Source organism: Talpa occidentalis, unplaced genomic scaffold (genome assembly GCF_014898055.3).
Source record: "Talpa occidentalis isolate TD23 unplaced genomic scaffold, MPIMG_talOcc4v2.1 talOcc4.2, whole genome shotgun sequence".
NCBI lineage: Eukaryota > Metazoa > Chordata > Mammalia > Eulipotyphla > Talpidae > Talpa > Talpa occidentalis.
Genome location: NW_023602073.1, coordinates 125,558,905 through 125,578,672, shown reverse-complemented (window position 1 = coordinate 125,578,672; position 19,768 = coordinate 125,558,905). Strand labels below are relative to the sequence as shown.

The 19,768-nt window shown below is 34.0% G+C and overlaps 1 protein-coding gene across 1 annotated transcript in view; it reads right to left on the bottom strand.

The window, feature by feature from the left end:
* LAMA2 (laminin subunit alpha 2) overlaps nt 1-19,768 on the bottom strand; it is a 536,992-nt gene that overhangs the window by 275,377 nt on the left and 241,847 nt on the right. Inside the window, exons 10-11 of the mRNA XM_054697817.1 lie at nt 17,425-17,585; nt 1,106-1,246 (exon numbers count right to left, since the gene is read on the bottom strand). Of these exons, the coding sequence (XP_054553792.1) occupies nt 1,106-1,246; nt 17,425-17,585 (302 nt within the window). The remainder of the gene's footprint in view (nt 1-1,105; nt 1,247-17,424; nt 17,586-19,768) is intronic.

The window sequence follows — 19,768 nt, the reverse complement described above, 5'->3', positions numbered from 1 at the left end:
TAACATACATTTTATAGTTTCTCATTCTCCCTATAGACTTCTGTCTCTTGAGTCCACTTTCTCTATTTCGTTAAGAGCTGCCACAAAGGTCAATGAAATTCCCCAAATGTCCAATATTCCTTTCATTACTCTCCTATAAGAAGACAATCCGGGCCTCCCTAGTGGCACAGCAGTTGAGCGCTGGGCTGTGAAGCTGCCCGCAGCCTCTGCAGCACTGGTTCGATCCCCGGTTGCTGGCGAGGGTCCCACATGGTGCACAGACCTCTCCTGCCGTGCCCGCTGCTCCCCTCAGCAGGGTATTTTGTCAGTCTGCCTGTTCTGTTCCCTGCTCTGGTGAATTTTCTCACCCTCCTGCGCTTCTGACTGTACCCAGTGCTTGTATAAATAAACAAACAAGCAAACAAACAAACAAATAAATAAATAAATAAATCTTTAAAAAAAAAAACAAGACAATCCACTATGCATGTAGTTGAAAGCAATGGAGAATGAGGCAGGCTGTGGAGATAGAAAGGTAGACTTGCTAAGTCTTATGTTAAAGGAAGAAAATCCCAGAAAATATTAAATAGGCAATAATTGGAAATTTTTCAAGTTAACTAAAAAATGAGGTATTATTCAAATTTAGTGTCCTCTTTCAACAATAAAAAAGACCCAGGCAACATCAAAGAGTAACTGAAGGCTGATAGTTAATAAGTATTATGTAAAAGGATGATAAAGAGATTGTTCTTAATGTGAGTATCAAAAGAGCTGGTGGAAAGAATACATAATTCTCCCTATCATGACCTGATGTTTTCTCTATTGAGTTATTTCCCCTTGGGGCTAAAACAACTTTAATGTCATTCCTGCTTCACATATTAATCATGGTCACTGCCAAGGCTACTGTCTACGTATTTCAAGATGTCCCAGTCTACACCTCGTTACAAATAAAACCTTAAAGGCACTGATCAAAGATACACATCTGAAAGAAAAGTTCATGACTTTTCGGTGGTAACTTTAAGTAGAAGCTGACTACAAGAAGAGATTTTTTTTTTAATTTTTTAGAAAAGAACTACAATAGCAAGAAACCCAAGGAGAAGCAGGCAGGAATAAGAAAAAGAGTGTTGCTTACATTGCCATAGGTCCAATAGGAACTCTGACATCTGTTTGAAACCCCTGAGCAGAAACATTCATCACAACCTTTACGATTTTCCTCTTGCAAATTGAAGAAGCCGGTTTTGCAGCGACTGCAGTCTTCTCCTTCAACATTCTCCTATAAATAAAGAAGTGTGTTAGTCACAGAGGTGCGTTTCAAAATTAAGAGCTGTCTCTTATTAAAAATATACTCTTCATTTTACCTCTCACCCATATTTAAATTACGATATGATATTGTTAAACATCTGCTCAAAAATTCTTTCAGAGTTATGTGTGTGTGTGTATCCTCTCTTGCTACACTGATGGGAAAGAATAATGGATATTAATCTACTGTACTGAAAACTACAATGCTGATTTTCATTGTGTGTCAAGAATGTGGAGTAAATGTCATGATAGATACAGTACAATGTTAGACTGACTTAAATGGGGTCAGTTTGGTTCACCGATCGCTGTTGGTGAATTATTTCATAGAGTACATGATAAATGATGAATTACGGACATTAAACTAATATGTAGGTGCATAATGGAACATTAATGTTATACATATGGTAAAATACTTTCCACATTATAGATTAAAAATACATTTGAGGCAAGCATAACAACCTGACAGGAGGAAAAACTGGGGAAACAGTCATAGAAATTCCCTGATGATTCTAAGTAGAAAAGGAGAAAAGTTTCCCTGGTTGATTTTCACAGTGTTTCTGTTCACACATAGGTATAACCAGTTAATCATCCAGTGATATTACGGGAAAAAAATAATTCTCATTCGGTGACTGCTCTCCAAATTGGTTTCATTAATCCTTGTCCCTGTACTATGACAGCATATAGGAAAATTATTTGTTTGTAGGTGGGACTATAAGGTAGATTCAGGCCGGGGAAAGGTGATTTTAAGATGAAAAACTGGGAAAGGTATAATCTCTCAATGTAAAGAATGGTTAAATTTGATTAATAATTTCTAAATGAAGACACTCTGCTTTCCAAGAAACATTCTCAGTATTTTCTATACATTTTTGCTACACATTTTTCCTTAAATTCTCTTATTACCTCAATTCTGAAGTTTTCCTTTGCCTCAGAGAATGAACTTATGTGTCAACTGTATTCCCCTAGCCTTTTATACATTGCCTTATTACAGCCACACAAAAGAGTATGGCTATTTCTTTTTAAGAGTGTTCTCTCTGGCTATATACCATAATCTAGTCAGAAGCAGAAACCTATCTTACTCATCTTTAGAGAGCCAGCAAATGGTAGGTCTCCTAGGACAGCATAAATGATAGTTTAGCAAAATTTCATTAGTTTAGTTTAATCACAAGGTGGTTGTGTTTTTTCATATATAGCAAAGTGATATGCACATGGTAGATGCTTAATAAAAATATTTGTTAATAAACCATTATCGAGAAAAAAAAGGATGAGAAAATAAGAGAAAATAGGATGAAAAAAATCGAGGAGAGAATAGCATAAAATGAAATATGTATAATATACATTATAAAATATGAGATTCCTCTTATATCCAGGAGAATACTTTGTGGAAATACACTTTTGACTCTTAATTGCTATTGACCCACTTAAAGTTCAACCACTTCCAAATTGGTAGGAGACTAAACAAAGAAGCTTCTCCAGTTTCATGTGTAAAATTTTAGCATCCTGATATATGCACAAATTAAATTATTGCACTGTTATTCTTGCTAATTTTTATTTGCAAGGTAGATTTCAAACATTGTGACAGATGTAAGCAAAACTAATCAAACTAATTTCAGGCCTGTGGGACAAATAAATCCCCAAAGCCCTGATGTTGAGTGTGTCTTCACAAGAGCCCACAGGATGAAGAGAGGAAGCATATCTGTAATTATAATTTAGATTATCCTATTGAGGACACTACAGTTGTTCTGTACACTGTGTTCTTACATGATTGGTCTAATCTACTTTTCATTTACTCTAATTTGAAAAGTTAAATATCATTTTCTGAAATTCAGACTAAGGTCAGCAGTTAGAAATTTTCAGAAGTTTGTTAACATTTTCCTTAGCTCCATGCTGGTCTGAAAATATGACCTTGAAAAAAAATTAAATAATCTCAATATTCAATTTAATAACCTGAAGCAACACATTAGAATCAGAATTGCAACTACTACAAAAATAGGTGGGTCAATGTCTGTCTTTAAAAGCCAAATTCTGGTTGCACAAAAAGATACATCCACAATCAACTATATTGCAAAGTGAAATGTTATAAGTGCATCTCAAAATCAATTAAATCATGCAGGCACAGAGGAAGTGGAACTAATTCCTGATAGGAAGGCTTGAAGAAGTTTTATGGCAATTGGTTGGTGGAGACGGAAATAGACTGATGCAGCAAAGATATGTGGAATAAAAACTATTGAAAGAGAAATTTATTCATTATTTTCACAAAATAAATATTTTGGCTATTTCTTATATATTAGGAATTTCACTTGTTACTTGCCATCAGATAATAAACTTTTAAGGCTTTCTTTTCCCTTAGGAATTGGTAAGTTATTCAGCAAGTGATAAATCAACAAATGTATACTAAAGGGGCTTAAGTTATAGGTAGCTGGAACATGTAGAACGTCTATGAAATGGTAGCCAGTGGAACAAACAAATCATTCATTACCATGTGGCCCATAAAGGTTAAACAGGCCTGCAAAGCTCAAACTGTGCATGTTCCAAATTGAAAAGATTGTCCCTTAATCAGTTCCTGGTGGGTAACATAAAATCCCGGGTAACCTTGTCTAAAAGAGTATTTCTGTATCGAGGCCAGGGGTCACACCAGATATTTTGTATTAACAATGTGATTTATGGTGTATGCCTAATTTTGTTCACCTGGAGCCCTGGCGTATCAGTTTGACCTCTGGGGGCACTGCCGACTGAGTAGCAAGGTCAGTCTTAAGAATAATCCATATTTAAGTGACGGATCCCCCCAATAAAACCCTGACACTAAAACTTGGGAGAATTTGCCTGCTTGGCAATACTTCATATGTTTTGTTATACATTTCTTCTGGAAAGTTAAGCACAATTTTTATGATTTACTGGGAGAGGATAACTGTTAGTTTGAACCTGCCTCTCCTGGATTTTTCACTATATCTCTTTTATTTTTACTACATTAATCTGTATCTTGTCACTGTAATAAAGCATAGACATGAGTATCACAGCTTTTCTGAGTTCTGTGAGTCCTTTTAGTGAATCACCAAAAATGAGGGTGCTCTTGGGGACCCACAACAGAGCATGTAGTGATGACAAGACATATATATCTATTGAAACCAGTTAGGCAAGTGTTTGTTTTGCTTTGTTTATTGTGATAGATGTTTGGGCTAAAATATTTAAAACCTGTGGCAGGTATACAAGCTAATCCTGTTCTACCTCCCAGGCCCAATATACTTTGATCCTCTTCACAAATAATTATGAACTCATCATATTTGAACATACCTTACAGAAGATTATCCAGCATGTCAGCTGAAGACCACAACTTTCAGTCTCTAGACTCCTACTCTTTTAGCCCTAAAGTCTATCCTACAGAATTCTTCAGGGAGTGATAACTAATCAGATTGAACTAGCTAATCAGATTGAGATAGATTCATTCAACTAAAAGTGCTAAGTTCTGATTTTCCTAAGGCTCTACTACTGAATACTAAGCCAGAAGTAAATAGTGATTGTGGTAGAATTTACCTACTTAGTATGTCTCTTCTGATAGTCTAGTAGAAAGGCCTTATGAGGCTGGTAGGAAGATAAAGAATCAGAGAGAAAAATTTTTAGCTTACTACAACTCTGTTTTCTGGATATGTTTCAACACATACATAGTTAATTATATCATGCTCTATTTCCTGTTTTTCTTTTCTAATCTTGAAAGTATACATCTAAGAAAATAGCTAAGTAATTTTATTTTTATGTTCCCAAATGTTTCTTTTAAGAAATTAGTTTTAAAGTCGTGACTATTAGAGAACATCGTGGTATTTAATATACTTTAGATATTTTAGAGTGGCACATGTCAAAACATAACCCTCATGTTCCAGGACATTTATTGCACCTTCATAGAGACAGAGGTTTCCTACATTACAGTAGTTTAGTGATTTAGAAGATCTTGGCAGTGTGGGCCTCAGTTCTATTTATGGGTTCCCAGTTACTTGTTTTTTCAAAACCTCTCTATGACTCATTAACCACTGTCATCCATGAAGCAGGTTCTGATTATATTTTAATTCATTTTTGGATGATCTTCTTGATAGGAGTTGTCCAGAACTTAAATTTTTGATTTTCAGCTTGAGACTAGTAAAACATCAGATTTATGGGTAGGTTCTCTGAGCAATTTAATATAATTTACTATCAAGATTATTAATTTTATTATAAGATTATTAAGTTACTAATACATGTTCTGCACATTATTTTGAACTATTCCTTTATTCTCTAGTACTATGTATTCATCAAATCATAGCTGAGCTACTACATACAAAATATTACAAGAAATTTCAGGCAGAATATAAAAATGCCCTAATGAGGATTACAGCAGAGGAATAAATTAGTGGACAAATAAGTATAATATAGGATATTACTGTCTGACACTAGACTCATTACCAGGGTGTTCCATGTCTCTCAAGGATAAACTTCACAGAAGGCTACATTTGCTCTCTTCACAGAGAGCAAAGGAGTCATTCTAAAGGTTTTACATCTGGATTAAAATAAGTTACTGTAACACTCTCTTTTTCAATGGGAATGTTTCTAGTAGTAAGAAAGCTCATTTATTTAAATAAACAAAAAGTAGACGCAAATAGTAAAATATCATTTTGTTCTTTTCTTGACATTTATATTATAAGGTCTTCAAAGGCATACTTGTGATCATACTTATACTTTGTCAACATCCAATTTATATCTAAGAATCATGAGTTTGCAAAATCCAACCCTAATGCTATTTTAGTCATTGTGAGATTTCTTTCTGTCCTTATCCTTATTATTCAGTCACTTTGTAATGATTGACTTTTTAAAGTTATTGACATAAAATTGAATACATTTCTTGAAAACAATTTAACCATTTTATCTAAACAAATTACAGTCTTATCTTTTCTATTTCTGGATATTTCCATTGAACAGCTCAATCTAGTAAATTTATTTTAACATTTTATTTATTTGGAGCAGATTAGTGTTTCTAATTCACAAATTTAATGTTCATTTCCACACCTAAGCAAGTCTATGAAAAAAGTAATTGCCAGAATTTACCAGATTTCTGTAGAGATTCGTATTTCCAATACCACCATATTTTCTTAAAACCAAATATCTTCTGTTTCTAAACTGTTAATTTGTTATATTAGCAGAACTAAATAGGAACTAATAATAACCAATTATTTTTCCATTTAAAATAATAAATCCATATGATAGTTTTATTCTCATATATTATTAATAAAAGTTATCACTTTGCTTTATAGCTGTGATTCTCAAACTCTTTTTCAACCTCATGCTCCTAAGAAATCCCTGTAGTCATTTTTTTTATTATCACCACCATTAAATTTAATACTATAGATATACTCTACATACAGACACATTGTGTGAATATGCTTATCTTATACATCAAACGAGTATGATATTTTTGTCATTCTAAAATCAATTTTCACTCCCTTAGGGAAATATGTGTTTTAAATACAAATTTCAATTTCATATAATTAGCTGATTATCTAATTAGATATGTTATTGTCCACACCACAAAAAATTTTACTACCACAACCCTGCTTTCATTTTTATTTGGAAATCTTTTCCTCTAAAAACAAACTTGAATTAGACAAACCTTACTATGTTCTTTTTTCTTGAAATCAGATACTGTTGGGTTGACATTAATTTGCTTTTTGCTATCATTTCCTCAGTACAGTTTCTCTCTGGAGAAATAGTCTCAATAGCTTCCCTGTATCAGTTCTCATGAAGTCGCTTACTTATAAATTAGGTACAACTTCAGCAGTACATGTTTAACTCTGATTGTTAGTCAACTGGGAATTCTATTGACAAAGTTACCAGGAAAATCTCCAGTGACATTTAAGTTACTTTTTGTGATAATTGGTTCAGGAATTTTGCAGTCATGCCTTATTAGGGGGGATGTATGTAGTCAATTACAGATTTTCCTGTCATGGCCTTCTTTCTAATGCATCCTAGTATTAAAAGAAGTTAACAAAAGGAGGGATAATTAGTTAATTAGCTATATTTGAGTCTTACTCTTTAAATACAATGTTCCAAAGTTAACTAATAAATAGTTGGTGGATTAGGAAAAGAAAGGAAACAAAAACGGAATTAGTTTTCACTTTTCACAAATTTAGCTTTCAACATAAAACCACTGCTTCACAATATTTTTTTGAATTGTTGCAGTTGCAAAAGATAATTTTCCATGTGCTCTTATTATTGAAATGCTAGGGTTTAAGCTAATATGTTAATGGGGTGATCATTTTTGTGCATAAACAGAAAAGAGGGAAATTCAAAACCAATAAAAATTTTGGCACACAACATCAATATCTGTTAGAGGAAAAGAATGAAACTTGACTCTACTTAAAAAGTAATATAAATAAATAAACTAACAAGCAAAAAAATCTAGCAGGTACTTGATTATTCTTAGTATTTGTATAAGGCTTTAATACAATAATTACACTCACTGAAAATTAGGGAAGAATTAATACAACCTATTTAATATAAACATTAACGACAACTGCAAATTATGAAAAGATAATAAAGAAAATATTACTAGTGGTTATAGCACAAACAATTTATATTGGGGGAATCTATGATACTGAGATAGTAGAGGTAAAGCAGATCATTTAAAAACATCTAGCTAAGCTAATGGAGAAGACAAGCAGTGTGAATAGTATATGTAAAAATCTGGAATAGTGTCTGGTGACTCAAGAAATTTCATCAAGGATTGAATACAGTGACTGAAACTGAAGAACATTTTGAAGATGTACATTAAAGTCAGATCACATCATCTCATGGACTAGTAAGGGCTTCATGGAAAATAAAATTAAAAAAAAAACCACAAAGCAAAGTAAGATGACAATACAGATTCTCATCTTTTTTTTTTTTTTTTAACTTTACTATCTTTTTTCTGATAAGACTTCCACAAAACCAAAAGCACATGTTCCTACCTAGCTCCAGGTCAGTTGATATTTATTAGAGCATGCAACCCAACTGATTTTGAATAGATAATATGACACTAATTTCAAAATAGCTGATTTCCAGCATGTGGCCTTTAAATACCAAAAGTCAGACTAGCACTTATTTTCAATTGACTTGTCATATATTTGAAATAGACTTGCCTCGTAATTCACTAGAAGAGACAGAAATTTCAAAATTTTAATTATGCATAAAATTACTAAATATTTGTATGTTTTGAATTAGCATTGTGTTCAGATTTTTAAATATAACAGGGATGATGTTCATTAATAAATAAGGTTTATTATCTAAACAAGGTTATAACAAAATCTTAAGTTTAAAAGTGATACTATTTGATATCTTAAGAATGTCATTTGACTATTAAATCAGGAAATTATTTTTTCCCTTCAATTAATGAAATTTTAAATTAAAAATTATTTTAAAACACAATAAGAGTACATGTAATAAAGTACATTATCAGTTACCTAATGCAAAGATAAAAAGTATTAACCCTTCTCTATCTGTATGTCATATATTTTTAAAGAAATAATACCTATTCAAATCTTACTTCACAACCATGCCCTCTTCTCTAGAATTAACTACTATTCTGAAATTAGGACATATCAAAACACTATATATAAAACATTGTGATTTATATGTGCATGTCTACACAATATAAAATGGCTTTATATTTCCCAACTTTACATAATTGACAACATAATGACATTTGTTTTATTCACTTTGCCTGAAATTTCTAAAATTTACCAGATTTTATACAAGGAGATCTATTTCACTCACTTGATACATGTAGACAGTTCAAATTATTTGAACTTTTTTTTCAGTATAGATTATATAAATAGGTTACAATTTATTTTTCTATTGAGTCTTGACACTGACATTATTTAACCTGTTTACTGTCAAATTTCCATTATAACAAGTAGGTCTGTTGAGCATCTTTTAAATTCTTTGCACCTATTATATGAATTTCTTTAGGATAAATATATAGACACTTAATTGCTGGCTGACAGGATTTTAATGGCTTCAGCCAGTGAGACTAGATAACACCTTACTTTTCTAAGTTGTGGTACTAATCCACCCTGATAACAGCATAATAAGCATTCCCATGACCAGAGTTTGATCAGCACTTCATATTAACAGCTTGTGGGTTTCTCTGAGCTGATCACTTACTGGCAACTGTGACCTATTTGCCATCTGCAAATCACAGTGGAGCATTCCTTGACTACCTGTGGACAATGGCCTGTATCACAAGGTAAGCCCCAGAAAACCTAGACTGTCATTGACCTGGTTAGGTGACTAACTCCATGGTGGTCCCAGGATAACTCTGATTGTGATAATATTAAACACTTCACAGATGCAAATGTCTCCTGAGGTATGATAATGATGACCCCTTCTCTGTTCCTCATAAAACTTTGTCCCCCATTCCAATCCTACCTTTAGTACTTTGTTCCTCAAACCATTGCCACATGATCAGCTCTTACTAGCCTGTGTGCTTTCAATAAAAGGCACAAGAACTTCTGCTCAAGTAGCAGAGTCTTGCCTTGGAAACCTGCTTCACCACTGTCCCTCTTTGCATTCTGCAGCAAAACAGCAACAAAGCTCCTGTTGCAACACCAGCTAGTACCCCATTTAGAACTTAATGTAATTTTTCAATAACTTTTTTTTTTTTCTTTTTTTAAACAGCTTTATTGAGTTATAGTTGACTTATATTACACATAACTATACATGTTTAAAGTATACCATTTATTAAGTGTTGACATATGTAAGCATCAATAAAGCCATCACCACAATCAAAGTAACAAGCATTTCTACCCCTCACATATATCACTTTTTAAAGAACTAAAATATTTCCAGTACAGTTCAAGCCACAACCCCTTGTTTTTACCTGTTCCTCCCCAGAGGTTATCACACTCTTGAAGCTCTCTCTCATATGTTTTGTCTTTTTTTAAACCCATGTTGGCTTGATGATGTTTGCTTGCTTGCTTCTATTGTGGTAACATTGGTTTCATACACTGTATATGATTTATTTTTTTTTTTTTTTTTTTTTTATAAATTTTATTGTTATATTCCCCATACAATTGCCGCCCCCCATTCTGACCCCAATCCCTCCCCTCCCGCCCCCGCCCCCCTAAAAGTGTCTCTGGTTCATAGTTTTTTGTTGATTTTGATTTTCACTTTCTTATAGTTTTTCATTTTCCTGGTCCATTATTTAAGTTTTCTAGATTCCTGCTATGAGTGAGACCATCCGGTATTTTTCTTTTTCTTTTTGGCTTATTTCGCTGAGCATGATCCCTTCCAGCGCCATCCATGTTGCAGCAAATTGCATGTGTTTATCTTTTTTGAATGCTGAGTAATATTCCATGGTATATATGTACCACATCTTCTTGATCCAGTCATCTATTTTTGGGCATTTGGGTTGTTTCCAAAGCTTAGCTATTGTAAACAGTGCTGCTATAAACATAGGGTGCAGGTGTTCTTTGGAATTGGTGTTTCTGTGTCCTTTGGGTAAATACCTAGGAGTGGAATTGCTGGGTCATATGGAAGCTCTATGTTTAGTAGGTCCAGAAATCTCCACACAGCTTTCCACAGTGGTTGGACCAGTTTGCACTCCCACCAACAGTGCAGAAGAGTTCCTTTTTCTCCACACCCTCGCCAACATTTGTTGTTGCTAGTTTTTTTAATATGTGCCATTCTCACTGGTGTAAGATGGTATCTCATGGTAGTTTTGATTTGCATTTCCCTGATGACAAGTGATGTTGAACATTTTTTCATATGCCTGTTGGCCATTTGCATTTCCTCTTCAGAGAAGTTTCTTTTAAGCTCTTCTGCCCATTTTTTGACTGGATTATTTTCTTTGTTGTTGTTGAGTCTCATCAGCTCTTTGCAGATTTTTGTGATCAGTCCTTTATCATTAGTGTTGGGTGCAAAAATGTTCTCCCAGTTGGTGGGGTTTCTCTTTGTTTTTGTTATTGTCTCTTTTGCTGTGCAAAAGCTCTTTAATTTGATATAGTCCCAGCTGTTTATCTTTGCCTTCACTATCACTGCTTTGGGTGATGTGTCTGTAAAGATGTCTTTGATGTGCAAATCACGTAGTGTTTCGCCTATATTTCCTTCTATATATTTTATGGTTTCAGGTCTTATGTCTAGTTCTTTAATCCATTTTGAGTTGATTTTTGTGTATGGTGTGAGGTAGTGGTCAAGCTTCATTCTTTTGCATGTAGCGACCCAGTTTTCCCAGCACCATTTATTGAACAAACTTTCTTTGCTCCAATGCATAGTCTTTGCTCCTTTGTCAAAGATTAGTTGACCATAAATCTGTGGGTTTATTTCTGGATTTTCTATTCGATTCCATTGGTCTGTATGTCTGTTCTTGTTCCAATACCATGCAGTTTTGATGATTATGGCTTTGTAGTATAGTTTGAAGTCTGGGAGTCTGATGCCTCCATTCCCTTCTTTTTTTTTCAGGAGAGCTTTGGCTATTCGGGGTTTTTTGTGATTCCATCAAAAGAATAATCAGTAACTACTATGAACAGTTATATGGAAACAAGTTTAACAATCTAGAGGAGATGGACAAATTCCTACAACTCTACAATCACCCAAAGCTAGATAAAGAAGAAATAGAACACCTAAACAGACCAATTACAATTAGCGAAATTGAAATGGTAATCAAAAACCTCCCCAAAACAAAAGCCCAGGACCTGATGGATTTACAAATGAATTCTACCAAACATTCAGAGACGAATTAGTGCCTATCCTTCACAAACTCTTCCAAAAAATTGAGAAGGAAGGGACAATACCAAACACGTTCTATGAAGCCAACATTACACTAATACCAAAACCGAACAAGGACAACACAAAAAAGGAAAAATACAGGCCAATCTCCCTAATGAACACTGATGCAAAAATCCTCAATAAAATTTTAGCTATCAGAACCCAACAATGTATCCATAAGATAATTCACCACGACCAAGTTGGATTCATTCCAGGGGCACAAGGATGGTTTAACATCAGAAAATCAATCAACGTTATCCAACACATCAACAAAAAGAAATATAAAAACCATATGATAATATCAATAGATGCTGAGAAAGCTTTCGACAAAGTGCAACACCCATTCATGATAAAAGCCCTTGAAGTTCTTGGGATACAAGGAACATACCTCAACATCATAAAGGCCATCTATGACAAGCCAACAGCCAGTATCATTCTCAATGGTGAAAAGCTGAAAGCAATTCCATTAAGATCTGGAACAAGACAAGGATGTCCACTCTCACCATTGCTTTTCAATATAATACTGGAAGTCCTAGCCAGGGCAATAAGACAAGAGAAAGACATCCAAGGAATCCAAATAGGAAAAGAAGAAGTCAAACTATCACTATTTGCAGACGATATGATATTATACATAGAGAACCCCAAAAACTCCACAGAAAAGCTAATTCAACTCATCAATCAGTTCAGTAAAGTGGCAGGATACAAAATCAACACGCAAAAGTCAGTAGCCTTCCTATACACAAACAATAAATCTGAAGAAGAAGAAATCGAAAAGACCATCCCTTTTGTTATTGAAACAAAAAAAATCAAATATTTGGGAATAAATTTTTCAATAACTTTTTCAAATATTATGCCAATTTAAAGACATTTATTTCTAGGAACTGAATAGCATTTGTTGTTATTCTAACAATTGTTCTTCTTTATTCTATTTGTTTATCACTGGTATATAGACATGGTTTACATAGATTGATTTTTGTGTTCTACAATCCACTGGAACTCTCTACTGAGTTCAATATTCTTCTTACTAAAGTATATACAAAACCAAGTAGTTTCTTGGATGAATTTGAACTGCAAGTGGTAAGCATATGTTTTTCTCTTTGTTTTGAATGGTGTGCAGGTTTTCTACTAGGGTCTTTTTATTTTTTTAACTGAAAATATATATACTTTAATTTTTGATATTTTTCTTTAATTACTGACAAATCTTTTACCATTCACTATTTTTTGAATATAGTTTCTTCCCACTTTCACCTAATCTCTTATTTGGTACCTCCTGTTTATGTATGTTGAATTTTATCTTTCTATCAGCCATGTCACTTAGCATCTCATATTTTTATTTCTCAACCTCCATATGCAAATTGATAGGTAATTTCCTCATGACAGTATTTCTCATTCTCTATCCAGCAGTGTTGAATTTCTTATTTAACCCATTCACTGACTTTTAAATTCCAATGACTACATATATTTTTCTAGAAGTAAATTATATATAGGTTTTTTTCCCTTAAATTTGAGGATTATTTAATATAGTATTGTGTCTGATTTTGTATTTCTTCCTATTCTTTCCCTTTTTATTATTTTATCTTTGATTCATACTGTCATTATAGACTTCTAGATATTTATTGTATAAAATAGAATTCTATACTTTTACGCTTATATGATTACTTTCAGACTATTCTAGTCCCTCAAGTTCTTAGTGTACAAATATTCTGATGACTCTCTGTGATTAATGATACCCTTTTGTAGTTATTTTCCTTTTGAGCTGTGCACTGCTTATGATGCGCTCATTTTTAGTTGAGGCTGTATTTTGTTTCCTGAGGGAATAACATGGGCCTGACTTTTTGAGGAATGCTAGCACAAAAAGCAAAAATAAAACCAACTCATCCCCAAGTGGCACATAGGTTTTGGGATTTGATTTCTCACAGGGTGCTCATTTTTCCCTGTCCAGACCATTAAAAGAAAGGAAAAGTTTTCTATCTGCCTCTTTCAGCTTGCAGGTAGAATTTTCTAGTGACTATTTCACTATCAGGGTGCATTTGTAGAGTCCAAGATTATGTGAATTAATTTCCCTTTTACTCCTGTGTGTTCAGAGTCTAGTGTTTTGGAGAACCCGTTTTAGTTCTAAGACCAGCATCAACAATTCACCGCATGATCCTATTTGCTCAGTTATATTTGAACTTACGCTTAACTTAAATTTTCCTCTTTGGTTTGACATCTGGGAATTTCCCTATCTTTACTAATCCACATGGTTATAAATTTATTTTCTTTGTTTTAACCACCATATATGTACTTGAAATGGAAGAAATGGGGAAAGTGATGCCACATGAATTCAATATAGCATTTTGCCATAATGTCTATAATCTAAAATTTACAATAGACTCCAGAATTTCATGGTAAAACATTTTCCTAAAATGTTTACCTATCAGAAATTGAGATATTTATATCTAAAGGGAATTACAAAAAAAGACTGTGTGTTATGAAGTAAAGGTGTAAATGTTTAATGGTTAATATGTATTTTGGAGATGAACACTTATGAAGATACCATTTTATTTGTATTTAAGACAGTAGTCCCTGAATAGTTCTACTTTTTAAGTAACATTTTTATCGATATTGTTTTAATCATCAGCTGGCACACCTATTTCAAAGCATGTTTTGAGAAACAGAATGAGTTACTATATTTCTTTCTACATTAACAAATGTCTTTCAGTATTTAAAATCACATACACATTGGGGCCTCCCTGGAGGCACAGGGGTTAAAATCTCAGTACTGTCAAGCTATCGCCAGCCACCCACTGTGGCATGAGTTTGATCCCTGGCCAGAGAGCTAACCCACATGGCACAGCAGACCTCTCCTGACTCGCCTGCTGCTCCCCTTAGCTGTGTATTTCAGTAAATCTGCCTGTTCTGCTCCCCACTCTGTTTCGAGTAAATTCTCACAACCACCACTCCCCCCAGCACCTCTCATCTATACCCCAGGTCTATGCATAGATAGATAGATAGATAGGTAGGTAGGTAGGTAGATAGATAGATAGATAGATACATACATAGATCTTTAAATAAATCACATACATATTTTGTTAAATTGCTGGGTTATGTATTATTCTCATATACAAGAGACCATAGGGAACGAAGTATAGTGCGTTTGATGCACATATATTGTGATATAATTCATATGTTATATGCATATAATTTGTGATTTTCAAACTTATGTATTTAATAAAACCAGATTTTTGCAGGTTTCTTTAAAAAAGTATTTAGTTTACAGGCATTTATAATCATCTATCTCTTTATTTATTTTTAAAATCATCTATTAAGGGTCTCCCCTGGTGGCTCAGTGGTTGAGCGCTGGGTTGCGAGGCCGCCCGCAGCCTCTACAGTGCTGGTACATTCCCCGGCCGCTGGCGAGGGTCCCACAAAAAAAAAAAAAAAATCATCTATTAATACTTAAAACATCACATAGTTGAAGGACAACTCTTTTAATGATACTATTTATTTAATTTTCATTCTTTTTATGATATCTTACTTGCTGTTCATTCATTTTTGAATTTTCTGTATAAACCTTCAAGTGACTTTGCAGGAAGGACTTCTTGTTATGATTATACTTACTCTTGGTACAAGAGTTAGGCAGAGAGCAGGCAGTAACTCAAGGACCTTTTCCTCGGTTTCTGCCAATGCTACGGCTTTTCTGTTCCAGTCTCTCATTATTTTTACAAAGAAAATGAACAAAATGAGGTTTGTCCTTCACTCATCGCTACGCTTTCCTTGCAAATATAGATTTATAAAAATGTTCTTTCTTTTTTCCCAGTGTGATTTCTAAACACTTGGGAAATTTCCTTTTCATTAACCCTCAGCTTTGCCTGTCCTTTCAGTATCAAGTAATGAAGGACAGAGATTTCAGCGGAGTTTTGGAAAAGGGAAAAAGCACATACAATATATATTCTGGTAAATATTAGCAAAGATATAAGAGTCTGTAGAGTTGTCTAAAATGACAAACAGACTGAAGGGGGGGTGTGGTGTTTTTAAATAAATCTTCAAGGACTGTGAGTTTCCTGCCTTTTTATGTAGATAGGAGTTTTATTGTTTCAATTATCCAAGGTAGGTACTTAAACTACCTCTGTTATAATATGTGACAATAATAACATGTAGCTTGACATTCATACATTTTTTTCCCAACAATATATACTTAACATCAATACTAATATTTATGCCCTGGTTATCGGTTTACATTTGTATATACACATGACAAATGTAAGCATGTAATTTATAGCTTTAAGACAAGCCTAGGGCCTCCCCAGTGGTGCAGTGGTTGAGTGCTGCACTGCGAAGCTGTCTGCAACCTTTGCAGCAACGGTTCGATTCCCTGCCGGCCAAGGAGAACCCCACATGGCACAGCAGACCTCTCCTGCCTCACCCTCAGCAGTGTCTTCGGTCCATCTGCCTGTTCTGCTCCCCGCTCTGGCTCTGGTGAATTCTCTCACCCTACTGCGCTTCTGACCTGTACTCCAGTTCTTGTATGAATAAATAAATAAATCTTTTAAAAAATAAGATAAGCCTAATAAATTAATAAAGGAAATATTCTTATTTAGGTTTCATCTGTGATTGAAAACAAAGAGAAAAAGCAGTAATACTCATTTTTACATCAAAATGGTAGGTTAATTTCTTCAACAAAATGTTCACTCTGCTGTTAATGTAGCTAATACCAGCTAACTGGTCTGAATCTCAGGACTGAACACTCAACATTTTAGACTGTGTGCCTCTATGTTTCTTCTCTGTGTATAAGTTGCAGTTACAATGCATCCTTAGTATTATCATGATGAGGTATTATCTGAGCATGTACAACAAATAAAGTTGCATTTCTGAAAGAACTCTTGGGAGGAAATATGGAGCCTTTATCAATTCCACTGGGGTGCCTCACATTCTGGTAACTAAACAGATTTTAAATACAATATTTTCAGTCTTACCTGAGTTCAAATTTCGAATTTAAAAAATCCAGTATGAAACCATTCATAAAATTATTTTTAGAATTACATACAAAGTTATAGTAATTTGAGTGCATAATAGTTTTAAAGAGTTGTTCTTTGTAGTGTGGTATATTTTTAATTCACTACATGGGTAATTGGAGGGAAAGTATTTTTGTGAAAAAAAAAATGACACCGATTTTTGAAATGGCTTATCTTCTGTGTATTTTTTGGTTTTTAGACAAAATGGCAAGACATTCATTGCAATGAACCTACTAGGCTTGTAAAGACACCTACAGGAGTGCCACATATAGGATCCATAAGAAATATTTAGAGAAGAAATTGTTACGATTGTTTAATGCCAGCAGACATAACAGAGAAGTCAAGGAAGATGATCTGTTGTCTTTACAGTGGGACATTACCAGAATATACAACGTACCTTGCAGTTACAGGGTCCAAAACAAGGGTCTTCATTTGTGCTCCCTAAGCCACTGCAATTACAGCGTGTGCACTCTGGGTAGCCAGTGTAGCCCCTGGCACACCGATCACAGCTCAAACCTCCAAAGCCAGGTTTACAATGGCAGGAACCAGGTGCCAGACCTAAGGGGAGAAGAGTGACACCACAACATTTTAGTTCCTAAGGTTTTAGATATAGTAACCTTTTAAAGTCTATTTTGATACAAAAATTAGATTATTGATGTTCAACAACAAGAAAAGTTAAAGCTACAGTATATAAGGTTTAATTAAAAGCAGGCAATGATTCTCTAACATATCATATATTTTTTTAAAGATTTATTTCTTTATGCATACAAGAGCAAGAGCAGGGGTACAGGCCAGAGGCATGGGGGGGTGAGAGGATTCACCAGAGACAGAGTGGGGAACAGAAAAGACAGCTCAATAGAAGTACATTGCTTAGGGAAGCAACAGGTGAGCCAGGAGAGGTCTGCTACACCATGTGGGTTACTCCTTGGCCGGCCAGGGGTTGAACTCACACTGCAGAGGCTGCTGACAGCTTCAAAGGCCGCGTCTTAATCCCCTGCGCCACCAGGGAGGCCCAACATATCTTTTAAGCATAATTAAAAATATTGTGAATGAATAAAAGGAAGACATCATAACAATGATCAAGGAGTAATTTCTGTAACATAGACAGATGACACTGGATTAAGAATAAGCAGTAACCTGTCACAGCTGTTGGCTCATAAGTCCCCTTAGACTATACAAAATGGAACATTGTCTTGAGCAAAAATACACTATTTAAAAATATTTAACAGCATTGGTGGAGGAAATTCTATGGGGACTACACCTAGGGGATTGGGGTGGGGGAAGCAAACATCGTTTAAAAACGAACAATGATGTAAAAAATATATAAAATTAGTTAAAAATTTAACAGCATTAATCTAAGTATAATACATTAAGTACAAGAAAAGACTAAATGTATTTGTGGAAATGGATATTTTGGTGATTGAAAAATGTAAAAGGAGAGAAATAAAAGTGGTTTGAAGCTACTTCTTTATTTTTAAATAAATTCATCACTATGGTAAATATACCTGAAGAGGTGAGAGCTTACACTTCCAAAAGATCCTAACCAGATGGTTTCACTAGTGAGTTATAATAAATCTTCAAAGTTGAGCTAATATCTATCCTTCTAAATTCTTTAAAAATTGAAGTAGAGGGAATGCTTCCAAACACATTTTATGAGATCAACATTACTCGCACGAAATCAGATGACAAGAAAAAGAAGAAAACTACAGGCCAATATTCTTGATAAACACAGATACAGAAATCCTCAACAGAATCTTCACAAAATGAATTCACCAATAAATTGAATGGATCATACATCATGACCAAGTGGGATTTATTACAGGTATGCAAGGATGATTCACATTTACAATTTAGTCAGTATAATATATATCAACAAAAGTAAAGATAAAAATCAGATGATCATTTCAATAGATGTAGAGAAGTCACTTAATATAATTCAAGATCCATTTACGATAAGGGGAAAAACTCATTATATAGCGTTAACACAATATAATAGTAATAGTATCTGAATTAGCACTATATTGTAATAATAATATCTGAATACCACCGCATTGTGAATTTATTTTTTAATTCTTCCATTTTTCATAACTTGTTCAACAATAATATATTTACCATTTTAAAAGCAGGGAGAAAGTTAAATGATATCACTAAAAATAATGTGTTAGTTGTTACTATAAAAAGATAAGAGACTATAAAATGAAAAATTAACTCAAAAACACACCACTTAAGGATTAAAATTATCATCTTTTAAACTTTTAAGATTTTAGACTATAAGACTAAATTGATAGGGGTCTTCCTGGTGGCACAAGGGGATAAGTACAACAATGTAAAGCTATTCACAGCCTCTATAGCATGAGTTCAATCCCCAGCCAACCACCAAGATGAGAGATACCCACATGGCATGGCAGACCTCTCCTGTCTCTCCTTCTGCTCCCCTCAGCAGTGTATTTCAGTCTGCCTGTTCTGTTCCCCGCTCTGAATCTGGTGAATCATCTCACCCTCCCCTGTATCTGGCCTATATCCCAGTTCTTGTATACATGAATAAATAAATCTTTAAAAAAAAGACTAAATTGTTAATCCCAAGTTTTACCAAAAAAAAAAAAAAATCAAAAAAAAAAAAAACAGGTAAACTACCCTGTGCCAAAGAAACTACCAATATTTTAACTTGAAAGTCAATGGTGAAAGGAACCTATATCGTAGTAATAATTTATTTTAGTCTTTCCAAAGAAAAGAAGAATCCA